General features: G+C 45.6%; 1 protein-coding gene across 1 annotated transcript in view; it reads right to left on the minus strand.

Annotated features, from left to right (window-relative positions):
- ndufs4 (NADH:ubiquinone oxidoreductase subunit S4) overlaps window positions 1-8,656 on the minus strand; it is a 118,118-nt gene extending 109,462 nt beyond the window's left edge. Inside the window, exon 1 of the mRNA XM_033030819.1 lies at window positions 8,475-8,656. Coding sequence (XP_032886710.1) covers window positions 8,475-8,641 — 167 coding nt within the window. The 5' untranslated portion in view covers window positions 8,642-8,656. The remainder of the gene's footprint in view (window positions 1-8,474) is intronic.
- Window positions 8,657-17,609: the final 8,953 nt, after the last annotated feature.

The raw sequence follows: 17,609 nt of genomic DNA on the forward strand, positions 1-17,609 counted from the left end.
GGTGAGGAGGGAGTGTGGGGGAATTGAGGGAGAGGAGGGGTAGAGGGGGAGAGGGGGAAAGTGGGGGAAGTGAGGAGAGTGGGGGAGGGATAGTGGGGGGGATACGGGGAGGTGAGGAGTGGGGGATAGAGGGAGAGATGGGGGTAGGGAGAGGAGAGGAGTTATGGAGGGAGGGAGTGACTGAGGGTAGGGGAAAGGAGAGGGAGGGAGAGGTGAGGGAGGGATTGGGGGGAGGAGGAGAGGGGAAAAAAGAGAGAGGGTGAAGAGGAGGTGGAGGGAATGCTCGGGGATGAGGGGAAATGAGCCGCGCCTGTGCAGTTGGGGGCTATGCGTGAGTGGTGAAATATTGCGTTGGGGGAACGTGTGAGTGGTGGAATATTGCATTGGGGGAGCAGACCCAAAGGAGCCACACTTAGTCTAGTCTACAGATTAAAATCCTAAACAATCCTGGTCCACGTCCCATAGAAATACAAACAAGACATGTACAAGACAATGGTGAGGCCACATTTGTACAGTATTGTGTTCAGTTTTGGCCACCCTATTATAGGAAAGATATTGTTATAGACAATAGACAATAGGTGCAGGAGCAGACCATTCGGCCCTTCGAGCCAGCACCGCCATTCAATGTGATCATGGCTGATCATCCACAATCAGTACCCCGATCCTGCCTTCTCCCCATATCCCCTGACTCTACAAACTTTAAGAGCTCTGCTTAGCTCTCTCTTGAAAGCATCCAGAGAGCCAGCCTCCACTGAGGCAGAGAATTCCATAGACTCACAACTCTGTGTGAAAAAGTTTTTCCTCGTCTCCGTTCTAAATGGCTACCCCTTATTCTTAAACTGTGGCTCCTGGTTCTGGACTCCCCTAACATCGGAAACATGTTTGCTGCTTCTAGCGTGTCCAAACCCTTAATAACCTTATGTTTCAATAAGATCCCCTCTCATCCTTCTAAATTCCAGAGTATACAAGCCCAGCCGCTCCATTCTATCAACCTATGACCAGGGCTCTCACTTAACTTTTTTTCCCTGTTGCCAGACGGGCAACCTTGGCATCTTTTTAGGTTGCCAAATGACAGTTTAGGTGGTCATTTAAGATGGCTTGCATGACGCGTGCTCGGACGAAGTGCGTAGTTACCAGTCGGAATTATGCTCAATGAAGCATTCACATATTATTTCTGCTTCAAATAAAGTCACAAACTAACATATTCACCAATCAAGACATGATATATACCACAATGACATGCAGCAAAATTATAATACAGTATCTCAACTCTTTTTACACATGGCAATTAATGCAATTTTTATTATTTCTTTCCACTTCTAAACAAAAATGTAGTTGGTTTTTGTTCAGCGTATGATCAACCTGTGTCAATAAATCCTGGACCATGGTCACATATATGCTTAACCATGCACACTACAGATTGATGCAAGCATGTTTTCTGTGAAGGACCGAAAATTATCATGACATGGCCATAGCATGGGTCGTTATTGCTATTGGCACAGAAACACTCTCGCTTCCCACATAATTTATCCACAACAAAATATACAGGTTGCAAGGAAATTTCTAAAGGCATTTTATGATAATAGCTGTTAAATCCGACTATACTCATCTAACAGGTTAAACATTACACTAACTGACAAGAGATGGCCAAAGGACATAACTGCAGCAAATGTTCTTTTGGTAATATGTTTAAAGGTGTCAAAACGCCACATTACCGGAATTCAAATTAGATGTACGTGTTGTGAACAACAATGAAGATACCCAGTTTGTACAGACCAGATTTAAAAAAAATTATTGATAAACGCTGTTTTCATCATTCCCACTTCAGAATTAACGTTAAAATTTCAAGTGAAATATCTCATGACCAAATTTGTGATGTATATGACCGACTGTAGAAGTAAAACCTGGATAAATCCAACGTATAGTTGTGAATGTTGCTCATTAAATAACTACAGTACTGATACTCCAATTTAGGAGCATTGATTTGCCGTTAAAATGAATTCTGTAATAACGTGTCAACGGTAGCAGTGACAATCGGACACTGCGGTTTTAATGATTCACGTGTTCACAATTTAATTAATCCATCTTTATGGACTAAAACAAATAATAACATTGGGAATTAAAACACATTTGATTGCATTCCGTTATCAAACATAGTCAGTGTTCGCTCTGAAGACATTTCCAGCACAATAGGGTCAGGGAGGGGTGTGTGTGCGTGTGCATGTGTGTGTGCGTGTGTGTGTGAATCAGTGCGGGGTGGATAGATGGTGGGGGGGGGGGGGGGGTTGAGAAGGCAATCGGTGCCGAATGGATGGATTGAGGCAGGTGAATTAGTACATGTTGGTTGGAGTATGTAATCATTATAATTTTGCTGCATGTCATTGTGGTATATATCATGTGTTAATTGGTGAATATGTTTAGTTTGTGACTTCATTTGAAGCAGAAATAATATGTGAATGCTTCATTGAGCATAATTCCGACTGGTAACTACGCACTTCGTCCGAGCACATTATCGCAGGTGTCATGCAAACCGTCTGGCTCAAAGGGCCAAATGGCCTACTGCACCTATTGTCTTTAATGACCACGTACAAAACAAACAAAATTATTAAGGGGTTGGACAGGCTAGATGCAAGAAGACAAGGGGTCACAGCTTAAGGATAGAGGGGAAATCCTTTAGTACCGAGATGAGAAAAACATCTCTGGAACTCTCTGCCACAGAAGGTAGTTGAAGCCAGTTCATTGGCTATATTTAAGAGGGAGTTAGATGTGGCTCTTGTGGCTAAAGTGATCAGGGGGTATGGAGAGAAGGCAGGTACGGGATACTGAGTTGGATGATCAGCCATGATCATATTGAATGGCGGTGCAGGCTCGAAGGGCCGAATGGCCTACTCCTGCACCTATTTTCTATGTATTCTATGTAAACTGTCATTTGGCAACCTAAAAAGCTGCCAAGGTTGCCCGGTTGGCAACAGGGAAAAAAAGTTATCTGTTGTAAGCGCTGTGTAATAGCGGCACATTTGGATAGCAGTAACTGGATCGGTCCAAGTCAGCATGGATTATGAAGGGGATATCTTGCTTGACTAATCTTCTGGAATTCTTTGAGTATGTAACAAGTAAAATGGATAAGGGAGAGCCAGTGGATGTAGTATAGCTGGACATTCAGAAAGCCTTTAATAAGGTCCCACACAGGAGATTAATGGGCAAAGTTAGAGCACATGGTATTGAGAGTAGGGTAATGACATGGATAGAAAATTGTTTGTCAGATAGGAAAGAAAGAGAAGGAATTAACAGGTCTCTTTCAGAATGTGACTACTGGGGTGCCACAAGGCTCGGTGCTGGGATCACAGCTATTTACAATAATTAATAAATTTAGATGAAGGAATTAAAAGTAATATTAGCAAAAGCCGGGTGGCAGTGTGAACTGTGAGGAGGATGCTATGAGGATGCAGGGTGACTTGATATTTCGGGTGAGTGGGCAGATGCATGCCAGGTGCAGTATAATGTGGATAAATGTGAGGTTATCCACTTTGGTGGCAAGAACAAGAAGACAGATTATTATCTGAATGGTGTCAGATTAGGAAAGGGGGAAGTGCAAAGAGACCTGGGTGTCCTTGTACATCAGTCACTGAAAGTAACCATGCAGGTACAGCAGGCAGTTCAGAAAGCTAATGACATGTTGGCCTTCATAACAAGAGGATTTGAGTACAGGAGCAAAGAGGTCCTTCTGCAGTTGTACAGAGCCCTGGTGAGACCACACGTGCAGTATTGTGTGCAGTTTTCATCTCCTAATTTGAGGAAGGACATTTTTGCTATTGAGGGAGTGCAATGTAGATTGACGTGGTTAATTCCCAGGATGGTGGGACTGTCATATGATGAAAGAATGGAACGACGCTTGCATTCACGGGAATTTAGAAGGATGAGAAGGCATCTTATAAAAACATATAAAATTATTAAGGGATTGGACACGGTAGATGCAGGAAACATGTTCCCGATGTTGGGGGAGTCCAGAACCAGAGGCCACAGTTTAAGAATAAGAGGTAAGCCATTTAGAACTGAGATGAGGAAAAACGTTTTCACCCAGTGAATTGTGAAATTATGGAATTCTCTGCCTCAGAAAGTAATGGAGGCCCTTAGGGCTCGCGGAATCAAGGGAAATGGGGAGAAGGCAGAAACGGGGTACTGATTGTGGATGATCCGCCATGATCACATTGAATGGCGGTGCTGGCTCGACGGGCCGAATGGCCTACTCCTGCACCAATTTTTTATGTATCTATGTTATATCTTACACGCAAGGATCTACAAATATGTCCAGATCATCAGCTGCACCACTCTAGGTATCAATGTGTGCTGCATTGATCACTGTGTTGAATGCTCAATTACCAGCAATCAGTTCCCAAAATACCAATGCTAATACAAAATTGGCCAGTAAAAATAAACTTTAAGCTCTCAAGTACCCCACAAAGGCAGCTATTTTGAAACCAATCTCAAAAATAACATTGACTCCCAGCCAACAGGAGCTGCAGAGAATCCACTGCATATGGGTTGCCATGAAATTCACCATTGTTACATGAAAAGATTCTTAGCTTCTTTACAAAGAACAGCCAGGACTTGAGAAGCATGATCAGGAGATTGAAGAGCTAATTAATTGCAAACAAAAAATACATTCTGGGATTGCAGTATTTTGTCCAAAACATCAACATTTTCTGAGCAACTTTGCATTTCACCGATTTAGTTGCCAAGTTCAACATCTTATCATGACAGGCGAGAATCTCCCTAAGAGTGGGCAAAAGTTAGCGCTGAGTGAATCCATGAAGATATACTGCTAACTTTTAATTACTGCCAGGTATTAAGCATAAATATTTGCAGAACAATATAATTTTTTAGACTAGTTTAAAAAAGTAGGTTATGATGAATTTAGATATATACCACTATTTAAATCCTCTTACTATAAGGCTCATTACAAAAGGAACAAAGTACAATTTATTTTAAATCTTGATTGGTGCACTGTAGGCACCAATTTCTGCATGAAAGTACAAATACATACCATAAATAATTGGGAAATAATCTCAAAGTCTTAGAACTCTCATCTCAGCACACTGCTGGAAATTGTGGGAAACCAATATGACTAGTGGAAAGAATGTGAACAGTAAACTCTTCAGATCAACTGACAGAGTTCATGGTACCATCTAAATGATGTGAACTGCATCATAGCTGCACATGTCCATTAGAAAATAAAGAATAGGCCAATGTATACTATGGAAGTGAGAAGTTTGAAGGGTCCCGATCCAAACCGTTGTCGGTCTATTCTCTCCATAGATGCTGCCTAACCCTAAACCTAAAATATCTAAGTAACAAAATACCTTGTGAAACAAATGCCTATTGAGATACGGAGAAACACTTACCAATGTTTTAGCATTATGTAAAGTTTTAGTTTTTTAGTTTTAGAGAAATAGGCCCTTCGGCCCACCGAGTCCGCGCCGACCAGCAATGCCCGCATATTAACACTATCCTACACACACTAGGGACAATTTACACATAAACCAATCCAATTAACCTACAAACTAGTATGTCTTCGGAATGTGAGAGGAAACTGAAGATCTCGGAGATACCCATGTGGTCACGGGGAGAAGGTACAAACTCTGTACAGACAGCAACCATAGTTAGGATCGAACCCCGGTCTCCGGCACTGCAAGCGCTGTAAGGTATCAACTCCACTGTGCCACCAGTAAGTTTTCGATAATTATACACCACACACTTCAACCATTGACATCCATATACCAATTTTAACATTGCAAGACATAGACAGTATGCTACAGAAATTAGTTAATTGGGTAATTAGTCAAAATCATAGTCAAAACAGTGAGCCGAATGCGAGCCAGACAGTTAAGTGGCATCACATGATGCCAGAATTAAAAAAGCATGTTTCAAACAGTGTTTTGGGCTTCATTGTTGAAGATGTTTTAGGCTTAGGAAGTTTGGCATGTCCCCAACAACTCTCACTAAATTTTGACAGATACACCATAGAAAGCATTTTGTCGGGATGCATCACAGCATGGTTTGAGAACAGACTGCAAGAAATTGCAGGGAATTGTGGACGCAACCCAGAACATCACGCAATCCAACCACCTTTGCATTGACTCATCTACACTTTATGCTGCCTCGCCAGGCCACCAACATAATCAAGGACAAGTCTCCCTTCTCCCATCAGGCATGGCACGGAAGTGTGAAAACGCATATCTCCAGATTCAGAGAGTTTCTTTCCAGTTGTTATCAGGCAACTGAAGCACTCTACCACAACTAGTAGTGGTCCTGAGCTACTATCTACCTCATTGAAGACCATTGTACTATCTTTAATTGGACTTTACTAGACTTTATTGTGCACAAAACATTATTCCTTTTATCATGTATTTGTACACATCCATGCTCACATCCACAGAGTGCACAAAATGGCAAGTCTGTTAGAACAGGAATTAGTTTTGAAGTTTCTGCTGCTTGCTCTTTCATTAAGATCTTGACTGATCCCGTCTCTCCTCAACTTCACTCACTTGTCCAATCCCCATTGTACTTAGTCTGCTTTGGTCTAAACTTTTATTACAGCCTTCAATATATTGAAGCCTTACCAATAAGTCAATGAGGTAGAGAATTTCAGTCACAACTATTGAGCAAGAAATTACACACATCTCAAGGTAAGGTTATTCCTGCTTCTATATCCCCAGATTCTCAATTTCTTCACAAAGAAAGCCATCCTCATAAAATCCACTCTGTCAAGGTCATTTAAAATCTGAAGCTTGAAGTAGTTTGCTTCCTACTTCTAAACTTTAGCAAGTGTAGACTTCATTTCCTAATATTTCCACTGATAATATGCCCTTCTCCCAAGAATCAATCAGGTGAACAATACAGCAAGACTTCCTTTCTCTTTTACTCCAACCCCTTGCAATAATGATGTTTCATGTATGATAATTACATGATATAACAATCAACTATGTCTTTCTTTAAAATAGACAGAGAAATGGGAAGGAATGCCTATCAAATGACCTTGCATCATTGAAGTAATAAATTGTTTCTTTTTCCCTAAATCAAATAATCTCACACTGTACCATACAATGCGTAGGAAAGAACTGCAGATGCTGGTTTCAATCAAAGGTGGACACAAAACGCTGATAAAACATTACTTGTTGACCATCATTTTACCTTATTTGCTTAAAACAGTGTCTGAGATTGATTTAAATGGATTGATTAATTTAAGATACAGCATGAAAACAAGCCTTCAGGCCCAAGTTCACAACTATCATTGATTGATCACCCATTCATACCAGTTATATGTTCATCCCAATTTCCTGTCTCTTCTTACATACTAAGGACAATTTATTTAATCCAAATAACCTACAAACGCACACATCTTTGGTAGGCGGAAAGAGTCACAGAGCAAAACATGCAAAATCAACACGGGTTGCAGAGGTCAAAATCGAGCCTAGGTCTGACGCTGGGAGACAGCAGCTCTACCAGCTGCACCAGTCTCTAGATACCCCAATTCAAGTATTTTACCATGATACTCCTGATCAAGCAATCTAAACAAGACATTTCAAAGAAAATGAGTTTTAGCAGTAGATGAGTTGGGCAGGTGATGGCCACTATCCACATTTAATGCTTGTTATTTGTCGAAGAAAATGAAGTGTCTTAGAGTCATAGAGTAATACAATGTGGAAACAGGCCATCCGGCCCAACTTGCCCACAATGTCCCATCTACTTTAGTCCCACCTGCCTGCGTTTGGTCAATATCACTCCAAACGGTAAAAATATAAATGTGCAATGCCCAAATAGAGTTTATTGATCCATAGTTAATAACACATGTAGATAACCTAAGTAGTAGTGCCGTGTTTAAAAAATAAAAATAACTTAATAGGTAAAGTTCAGAGTTATGTGTTCGGCCTTATAGGGCCTAGAGCAGCGCCAGGTGGACTGGACTGGACTGCCTTTACCGAAGCGACTTGACCTACAGGCATTAAAGTGGAGACGACTTTAACACATCAACGTGTTGAAGAAGGAAATGCTGGGAAATCGAAGGTGGACAAAAGTGCTGGAGAAACCCAGCGGGTGAAGCATCAGCAGCAGCATCAGTGGAGCGAGGGAAGCAGGCAATGTTTTTCCAACGTCACCTTTTACCTTCGCTCCATAGATGTTGTTGCTGCTGTTGTTGCTGCTGCTGATGTTGCTGCTGTTGCTGCTGCTGCTGCTGATGCTGCTGCTGATGTTGCTGCTGTTGCTGCTGCTGCTGCTGATGTTGCTGCTGCACCCGCTGGGTTTCTCCAGCACTTGTGTCCAAACGTCAACCAAGACTCACTGACCAAGGGCTGCGGCTGCGGCTGCGGCCCCGGCCCCGGCCCCGAGCGGGTGGGTGGGTGGAGGGTGGACGGGGCCGCAGTGCAGGTTTGGGAAGTGGGGTGGATGGTGTGAGGGGAGGGAGGCGGCTTTACCTGGTGAGGCCGGGCGGACATCGCGCCTGAACCCGCAGCAACGACAACGCCAACGGCAGAGCTCGAGCTCGAGCCCGCACTGACATTGAGGCGGCCATGCTCAGCTCGACGGCGAGCGCCAGCCTCCTGCCGTCCATGGAGGTGACCTCACACAAACGCGACCGCATCTCGAAATAAATGTGCAGGCAGGAACTGCAGATGCTGGTTTACACTGGATAGCCAGACTATGCTATGCTGCTGCACTATGCTGGATAGTCACAAAACAGCTGGAGTAACGCAGCGGGTCACACAACATCTCTTTGCTGTGGACCATTGTGGGCTCTACCTCTCCTTGATCATCTTACTTTTTGCATTTCAGTTTAGTTTAGTTCAGTTTATTGTCAGCAGTCTGAAGAACGGTCTTGACCCGAATCGTCACCTATTCCTTTTCCTCAGAGATGCTGTCTGACCCGCTGAGTTACTCCAACTTTTTGAGTCCATCTTATAGAAACATAGAAATTAGATGCAGGAGTAGGCCATTCGGCCCTTCGAGCCTGCACCGCCATTCAATATGATCATGGCTGATCATCCAACTCAGTATCCTGTACCTGCCTTCTCTCCATACCCTCTGATCCCCTTAGCCACAAGGGCCACATCTAACTCCCTCTTAAATATAGCCAATGAACTGGCCTCAACTACCCTCTGTGGCAGAGAGTTCCAGAGATTCACCACTCTCTGTGTGAAAAAAGTTTTTCTCATCTCGGTTTTAAAGGATTTCCCCTTTATCCTTAAGGTGTGACCCCTTGTCCTGGACTTCCCCAACATCGGGAACAATCTTCCTGCATCTAGCCTGTCCAACCCCTTAAGAATTTTGTAAGTTTCTATAAGATCCCCTCTCAATCTCCTAAATTCTAGAGAGTATAAACCAAGTCTATCCAGTCTTTCTTCATAAGACAGTCCTGACATCCCAGGAATCAGTCTGGTGAACCTTCTCTGCACTCCCTCTATGGCAATAATGTCCTTCCTCAGATTTGTAGACCAAAACTGTACGCAATACTCCAGGTGTGGTTTCACCAAGACCCTGTACAACTGCAGTAGAACCTCCCTGCTCCTATACTCAAATCCTTTTGCTATGAAAGCTAACATACCATTCGCTTTCTTCACTGCCTGCTGCACCTGCATGCCTACTTTCAATGACTGGTGTACCATGACACCCAGGTCTCGCTGCATCTCCCCTTTTCCTAATCGGCCACCATTTAGATAATAAGTCTGCTTTCCTGTTTTTGCCACCAAAATGGATAACCTCACATTTATCCACATTATACTGCATCTGCCAAACATTTGCCCACTCACCCAGCCTATCCAAGTCACCTTGCAGTCTCCTAGCATCCTCCTCACAGCTAACACTGCCCCCCAGCTTAGTGTCATCCGCAAACTTGGAGATATTGCCTTCAATTCCCTCGTCCAGATCATTAATATATATTGTAAATAGCTGGGGTCCCAGCACTGAGCCTTGCGGTACCCCACTAGTCACTGCCCGCCATTGTGAAAAGGACCCGTTTACTCCTACTCTTTGCTTCCTGTTTGCCAGCCAGTTCTCTATCCACATCAATACTGAACCCCCAATGCCATGTGCTTTAAGTTTGTATAGTAATCTCTCATGTGGGACCTTGTCGAAAGCCTTCTGGAAGTATAGATACACCACATCCACTGGTTCTCCCCTATCCACGCTACTAGTTACATCCTCGAAAAATTCTATAAGATTCGTCAGACATGATTTACCTTTCGTAAATCCATGCTGACTTTGTCCAATGATTTCACCACTTACCAAATGTGCTGCTATCCCATCTTTAATAACTGACTCTAGCAGTTTCCCCACTACCGATGTTAACCTAACTGGTCTGTAATTCCCCGTTTTCTCTCTCCCTCCCTTCTTAAAAAGTGGGGTTACGTTTGCTACCCGCCAATCCTCAGGAACTACTCCAGAATCTAAAGAGTTTTGAAAGATTATTACTAATGCATCCACTATTTCTGGAGCTACTTCCTTAAGTATTGAGGTACAGCGAAAAGCTTTTGTTGCTTGCTAACCAGTCAGCGGAAAGACATCACATGATCACTTTTGATCCATTCACAGTGTACAGAGACATGGTATGGCATGAATGACGTTTAGCACAAGATAACGCCAGTAAAGTAGCAATGTTACAACATTTTGAGATTTAAAAAATCAAGTCTGAAATTTATCCCATCAGATAAAGCATAAAATGTAGTTTAATTTGACACCTAATTCACTTTCATATCTTCAGTATTAAAAAAGTTATGGCCATTTTCATACTCGGAAATTAGCATCTTGCTCCCTATTGCTTTTCCATTGACTTAACACAAAAGCTGTGATCAAGGACAGTCAAATGGACATAACTTTATTAAAAATTAAGAGAACTGAAAGAAATTTTCAGTTATTATAGATTGAAGCATTCTGAAACAAATATTAAACAATCTTACTTAGATGACCTGAAATTAAAGCATATAATTAGTTAGTTACCCAATTGTAGCTAATTCCAAAATTCAATTACTAGACCTAAACATCTATCCATTTCTTAAGAAAAGATTTACATTTTTAAATAGCCTAGATGTCCAAATAACATTCACACAAGAATTCACAATATAACAAAATTTTAAAATCTCATTGTCATAAATTTATAGGCCAAATGAAAGGAATTTAGTGTTTAATTGCTGTAAATGAATGGCCATTTAAATCATCTTGCGAGTGGGATTTTGTGGAACGCGCTGGTTTGGAACGTTGCGGTTGCAGTGATTTTGAAGCCCATGTCGGCATGAAAAATACTGTCGGTTCGGATGGGCCCCAAGTCACCTTCTCGCAACTTAACATTTTGATTAAAGGCATCTTAAGAAGTACTTTTTTATGTAAAAATAAACAGCCTACCTTGCCTTGTCCCCTACATGAGATCTGTCCCGTTGTCGGCGTTCACGGCTTTAGAAGATGATTTTTAATTTACTCTAACAATTAAATGATCCAGCGCTAATTTTAATAAACTTACTAAAACGGCAGTCGAAGCGATTTTTCTTTAGCAACTAAACAGCCTAACAGAGATCGATTTGAATAGGTTGCAGAAAAATCGCATTTTAAACCCGCATTTTAAACCCGCCCCCCTCTCAAAGGCGCCAAAGTCGCGCACACGGGCAGCGGCAGAACTGCTGCGCCGCTGAAGGTAAGTTTTGTAACATACCTAAGTAAAGTCTGATCTTTGATCCATTTGTTCTATATCCCTTCTAGATCTCTCGTTTCCCACTCCCTTGACTCTCAGTTTGAAGACAGGGTCTCGACCTGAAACATCACCTATTCCTTTTCTCTAGAGATGCTGCCTGAATCGTTGAGTTACTCAGGCATTTGGATCTATCTTCAAAATAAATCAAGTCCTTGCCATTGCGTAGCTATTCCTTGGACTCTGACTATGTTCCTAAGTATTCAATATTTTTAACATAGCATAATTTGGTAGCACAGTTATTTAAATAAATACTCTGTAGCGGCGCCTGCTGGCATACGCAGAAATCGAACCCGGCGTTCGGAAGCCACGGTCACGTGACTCGGGAGGGGCCGCTTGTTTCGCGCAGTTTTTGCTTGCGCGCGTTAGTTCAGCGCTGACCACCGTTGTGGGCAGATGTATCTAAAGAACCTGTATACTGGAAATCAAACTTTTGAATAAGGATCTGTTGGAAACCACAGTTGTCATTCTTCAGACCGGCAAATTGGTGACCCCGACCTGTCTAGCCGTCGTTAGACGAAGAATTATGCAGGAAGAGAGTGTTCCCGCAGAATCAGCCAGCACGAGGCAGGGCGCACTGGCCTTTAAACTGCCAGCCTTTTGGCCTGATCAACCTCAGGTGTGGTTCGCCCATGTTGAGGCACAGTTCCACCTACATCGCATCGTGACGGACGACGCAATGTATTTCCATGTGGTGGGGGCTTTGCCACAGGACGGTGCCTCGAGGTTGTTGCCCTACATCAGGGACCCGCCGTCCATTGGCAAATACGAAGGGTTGAAGGCCCTGTTGTTCCACGCTTATGGTCTCAGCCGCAGAGAAAGGGCAGCGAGGCTGCTGCACATGGTCTGTGTCGGCGACCGGCGCCCATCAACCATCATGGTGAAGATGTTAGCCCTGATGGATGGGCACTGCCCCTTGTCTGCTTTTCGAACAGGCGTTCCTGGAGCAGATGCCCGACGAAGTCCAGCTAATGCTCGCCGGAGCTGATTTCAGCGACCCGCAACAACTCGCGTAGAGAGCTGATGAACTGTGGGTGCACAGACGGTGGGACGTTTTTGCTTTCGCCCGCCCCCTGGTCACACAACGGGTGCAGCCGAGCCGACATCGCGGGGAGGAAGAGGAAGCCCAGCCCAGCGCCGAAGAAGAATCGCCGCGGCCAGTGTTCTACAGTAAACGCAGATGGTGCTACTACCACCAACGATATGGACCCGAAGCCCGAAGATGTCGGAGCCCCTGCTCGTATATGGGAAACGCCCCAGCCGATCGTCCATAGAGACGAACGCGATCGGCCCAAACGAACGCCTCTACTTTCGCGATCGCCATTCCGGCCACCGTTTCCTGGTGGACTCTGGTGCCCATGCCAGTATCCTGCCTCCAAGCACCCAAGATATTGGTGCCGGTAAGTTAGGACCCGCCCTCTCGGCTGTTAACGGGAGCGATATTCGCACTTACGGTACGCGGACCGCGAACATAAATTTAGACTCCCGCCAGTACAGGTGGAAGTTTATTGTTGCTGACATCGCCCAACCAATCCTGGGGGCCAATATCTTGCGCGCGTTCTCCATGTTAGTCGATGTGCGAGGTGGACGCATGGTCCCTGTGTCAGACCCATGCACTGCCAAGCTGCGCAACCCGTCAACGCCCCTACAGCAATTCGACGAGGTAGCTCAGGTCCAGCAACCTTTCGCAGCCCTGTTCGCCGACTTCCCAGGGTTTCTCATGCCCCAGTTCGACTGGGCCACGTCCCAACATGGCGTGGTCCACCACATTCCCACCTAGGGCCCACTGGTACACGCCCGCGCGAGCCGTCTCCCGCCCAATAAACTGTGCATCGCACGAGATGAGTTCCAACTTATGAAGGACATAGGGATCATCCGGCAGTCGAATAGCCCCTGGGCTTCCCCGTTACACATGGTACCCAAAGCGTCCGAGGGTTGCACGGTAACCACAGCCGATCGGTACCCAGTCCCGAACATCCAGGATTTCTCGGTCCACCTGGAAGGTGCGACCTTCTTCTCGAACGTTGACCTTATTCGTGGGTATAATCAAATCCGGGTCCACCCCGACGACGTCCCTAAAACGGCCACCATTAAACCTTTCGGCTTTTTCGAATGGCTCAGAATGCCTTTTGCCTTGAAGAACGCTGCTATGGCGTTCTAAAGGCTAATGGATCAGGTTGGTCGGGGTTTGCCATTCATTTTCATCTACCTGGATGATATCCTGGTGGCCAGCAGCTCACAGGCGGAGCATGTCAAGCACCTCCGCCTACGTTGCGCAACGAAAGCTAGAACGCTGTGCAAAGATGGGTTGGTGCTCAACCCTGCGAAGTGCCAGTTCAGATTGCGCTCCATTTCTTTCTTGGGTCATAGCAGCCACTGCCCGAGAAAGTTGACGCTATCCGTCGCTTCCCGAGGCCCCTATCGGTCAAGGGTCAGGAGTTTATCGGGATGGTTAACTTGAACAACCGATTCGTCCCGTCAGACAGCAAAGGCACCTCACCTACATTTCGAAATTCACGTCCGATATTCGGCATGTGGCAGGGAAGCTGAATGTTGTGGCTGACGCGTTATCCCATCCAGCGCTGCCCGAAGTCTCAGCGCTTAGCCTAGGCGTTGATAAGACTGGCCAAATTGTGTGCCTTCCACCACAGTGATGAATGCTGTGGTGGATGTTTATGTTAAATTTTTATTGTGTTTTTGTGTGTGTTCTTTATAATTGTACCGCTGCTGACATATTCATTTCACTTGCACTTTATGTGCAATGTGACAAATAAACCGTATTGTATTGTATTGTATCGTATTGGATTGATTATGAGGAGTAGGCCGCTGCCCAACAGGCAGATGCCGGTATGGAGGTTTACCACAATGCTGAATCAGGGCTCAAGCTGGTTAAGGTGCCCTGTGGCGCCGCCGGCATGCAAGTCCTTTGCGATATCTCCACGGGCAAAGCCCGTCCATTGTCCCAGTCACTTGGCGGCGTCGGATTTTTGACACTACCCACAGCCTAGCGCAACCATCCATTCGAGCCACCTCTGCCTTGGTCGCGGCGAAGTTCGTCTGGCATGGGTTAAGGAAGCAGGTCGCAGCATGGGCTCATTCCTGCATCCCATGCCAGACCTCCAAGGTACAGAGACATGTACATCCGCCGGTCTAGGATTTCGCCGTCCCGGACGGCAGGTTCCTGCACATCCATGTCGACCTGGTAAGTTCCTTGCCGTGTTCGCGCGGGGCTACTCACTTACTGATCATCGTGGACAGGTTTACCAGGTGGGCAGAGGCAATTCCGTTAATGGATACCTCTGCTCAAGCATGCGCGAGGGCCATTGTCTCCAATTGGATCGCTCGTTTCGAGGTCCCCTCAGATATTACTACCGATCGTGGGGCCCAGTTCACGTCCTCCCTGTGGTGTGGTATGGCGCAGCTGTATGGTGCGAAGCTGCATCAGACTACCGCTTATCACCCAGAGTGCAACATGGTTGAGCGTTTCCACAGGCACCTCAAGTCGGCGTTGAAAGCTCGACTCACCGGCCCAGATTGGGTCGACCAGTTACCTTGGGTCCTCCTAGGCATCAGAAGGAGGACCTCAAAGACTCCTCGGCCGAGCTGGTTTATGGCTCGGTTTTGCGAGTTCCCGGGATTTCTTGCCTGTCCCCCAGGACCAAGGGATCACGGCTTGAGCGTTGTTAGTGGACCTTCGCGAGCGGGCACGCACTTTGGTCCCGGTTCCCATTTCCCGGCATGGTTCGTCTTCGGTGCATGTGCCTACTACGTTACGGGATTGTGCTTCTCTTTTTCTCCGTAGAGATGCTCATCGCTCGCCGTTACAGCGGGTGTACAAGGGTCCGTACAAGGTGCTCAATACTGGTGTCTCGACGTTCACGTTGGACATGGGTGGCAGAAAGGAGTTCGTCTCCATGAGCCGCCTTAAGCCAGCACACATCGACGAGGATAGCCCAGTGACAGTGGCTACTCCATGGCGTAGAGGACGTCCACCAGCCGTTTTGCCGCCCTCTGCACCTGTTACCCCCGGTCATGTTTCTCCGGTCCCCGTTGTTACACCCGTCCCTCGTTCACGTTTTTCGCGCCCCTCCGGTCCTGTTCTGCCGGTCCCTACAGTTACGCTCGCCCCGCGACCTCGGACTACGCGTTCCGGTCGAACCTTCCATTTACCCGTGCATTTCCATACTGCGGATTCTGGGGGGGGGGGGGGCCATGTAGCGGCGCCTGCTGGCATATGCAGAGATCGAACCCGGCGTTCGGAAGCTGCGGTCACGTGACTCGGGATGGGCTGCTTGTTTAGCGCGGTTTTTGCTTGCGCGAGTTAGTTCAGCGCTGACCACGTTGTGGGCAGACGTATCTAAAGAACCTGTATACTGGCAATCGAACTTGTGAATAAAGATTTGTTGGAAACCCCAGTTGTCGTTCTTCAGACTGCCAAAACACCACAGTGCTCTGTTTTAAAGTTATAATATGGTCTTATGAAAGACAAACTGCAAGAGGTTCGATACAAGGAACTGCTGATGCTCAGCAGGCCAGGCAGCATCCATGGAGGGAAATGAACAAAGGACGTTTTGAGTCAGGACCCTTATTCAGAATGATGGAGGAGAGAAGGAGAGAAAGCTGGTAGAAAATAGTGAGGGGAAGGAGTGGGGCAAGAGGTGCCAAGTGATAGGTGGATACAGTTAAGAAGGAGATAACTTGGAGGAGGAAACAACATTTATCTATTTCCCTCCACATATGCTGACTGACATGCTGAGTTCCTCCAGCACGGTTTTATGCTCAAGACTCCAACATCTCCAGTCTCTTGCCCCCAATGTGAAGTCTTGGTCCACTAACTGTTTTTAGAATGTGGAAAACACATTTATACATAGTTGATTGATCTATTTATAGTTTGCAGGTTAATTGGCCTCTGTAATTTCCCATAGTAAGTAGAGAGTGGGCACAGAAATGGGATGACATAGAACTAGTGTGAATGGGTCGGCATGGACTCGGTGGGCCAAAGGGTCAATTTCTATCTCGAAAAAAAAGCATTGGAAGAGCTCAGGACTTAGCGAGTCAGGCAGCATCCATGGAAGGAAATGGACTGACTATGTTTTGGGTCGAGACGCTCCTTCAGTTGTCAGCTCCCTGACTCGTCCTCATAGCTAATCCTTGAGCATGACCCCATACATTAACCAATACCAGGCCACCATCTCCCAAACTGTCACAAATCTTATCACTTCCAACCACGTCCCCTCCACAGCCTCCAACCTTATAGTACCCCAACCCCACACTACATCTTTCTGTCTCCTCCTAAAATCCAGTACTTATGGAGTGCAGTCAGTTGGACGTACAAATGAGGGCAGCCAATGTGCATAAATCAAAATGTCACTATCACCATAAAAGTGACCAGACACTCGATTACTGATAAAAAACATTAAATACTGGAAGTCATGACAAAGGCATGCCAGGTCTTCTACTTTCAAGTTTAAAGAGATTCAACATGTCACTGAATGCTCTTAACAAGCTAGGGCGGCACAATGGCGCAAGAGACCCGGGTTAGATCCTGACTATGGGTGCTGTCTGTATGGAGTTTGTATGTTCTCCCTGTGAATGCGTGGGTTTTCTTCAGGTCCTCTGGTTTCTTCCCACACTCCAAAGATGTACAGGTTTGTAGTTAATTGACTTTGGTAAGTTATAAAATTGTCCCTTGTGTGCCAAGGTTAGATAACGGGGTGATCGCTGGTCGGTGCAGACTGGGTGGGCCAAAGAGCTTGTTTCCACACAGTATCTCTAAAGTTTAAAGACTTTCACAGAAGCGCTGCAGAAAGTATCCAGACCAGACGTATCGTGGTATGGCACGGCAATTCCATTCCACAGGAAGGCAAGAGGCCGC

This window comes from Amblyraja radiata, chromosome 1, assembly GCF_010909765.2.
Source record: "Amblyraja radiata isolate CabotCenter1 chromosome 1, sAmbRad1.1.pri, whole genome shotgun sequence".
Taxonomy (NCBI): Eukaryota; Metazoa; Chordata; class Chondrichthyes; order Rajiformes; family Rajidae; genus Amblyraja; species Amblyraja radiata.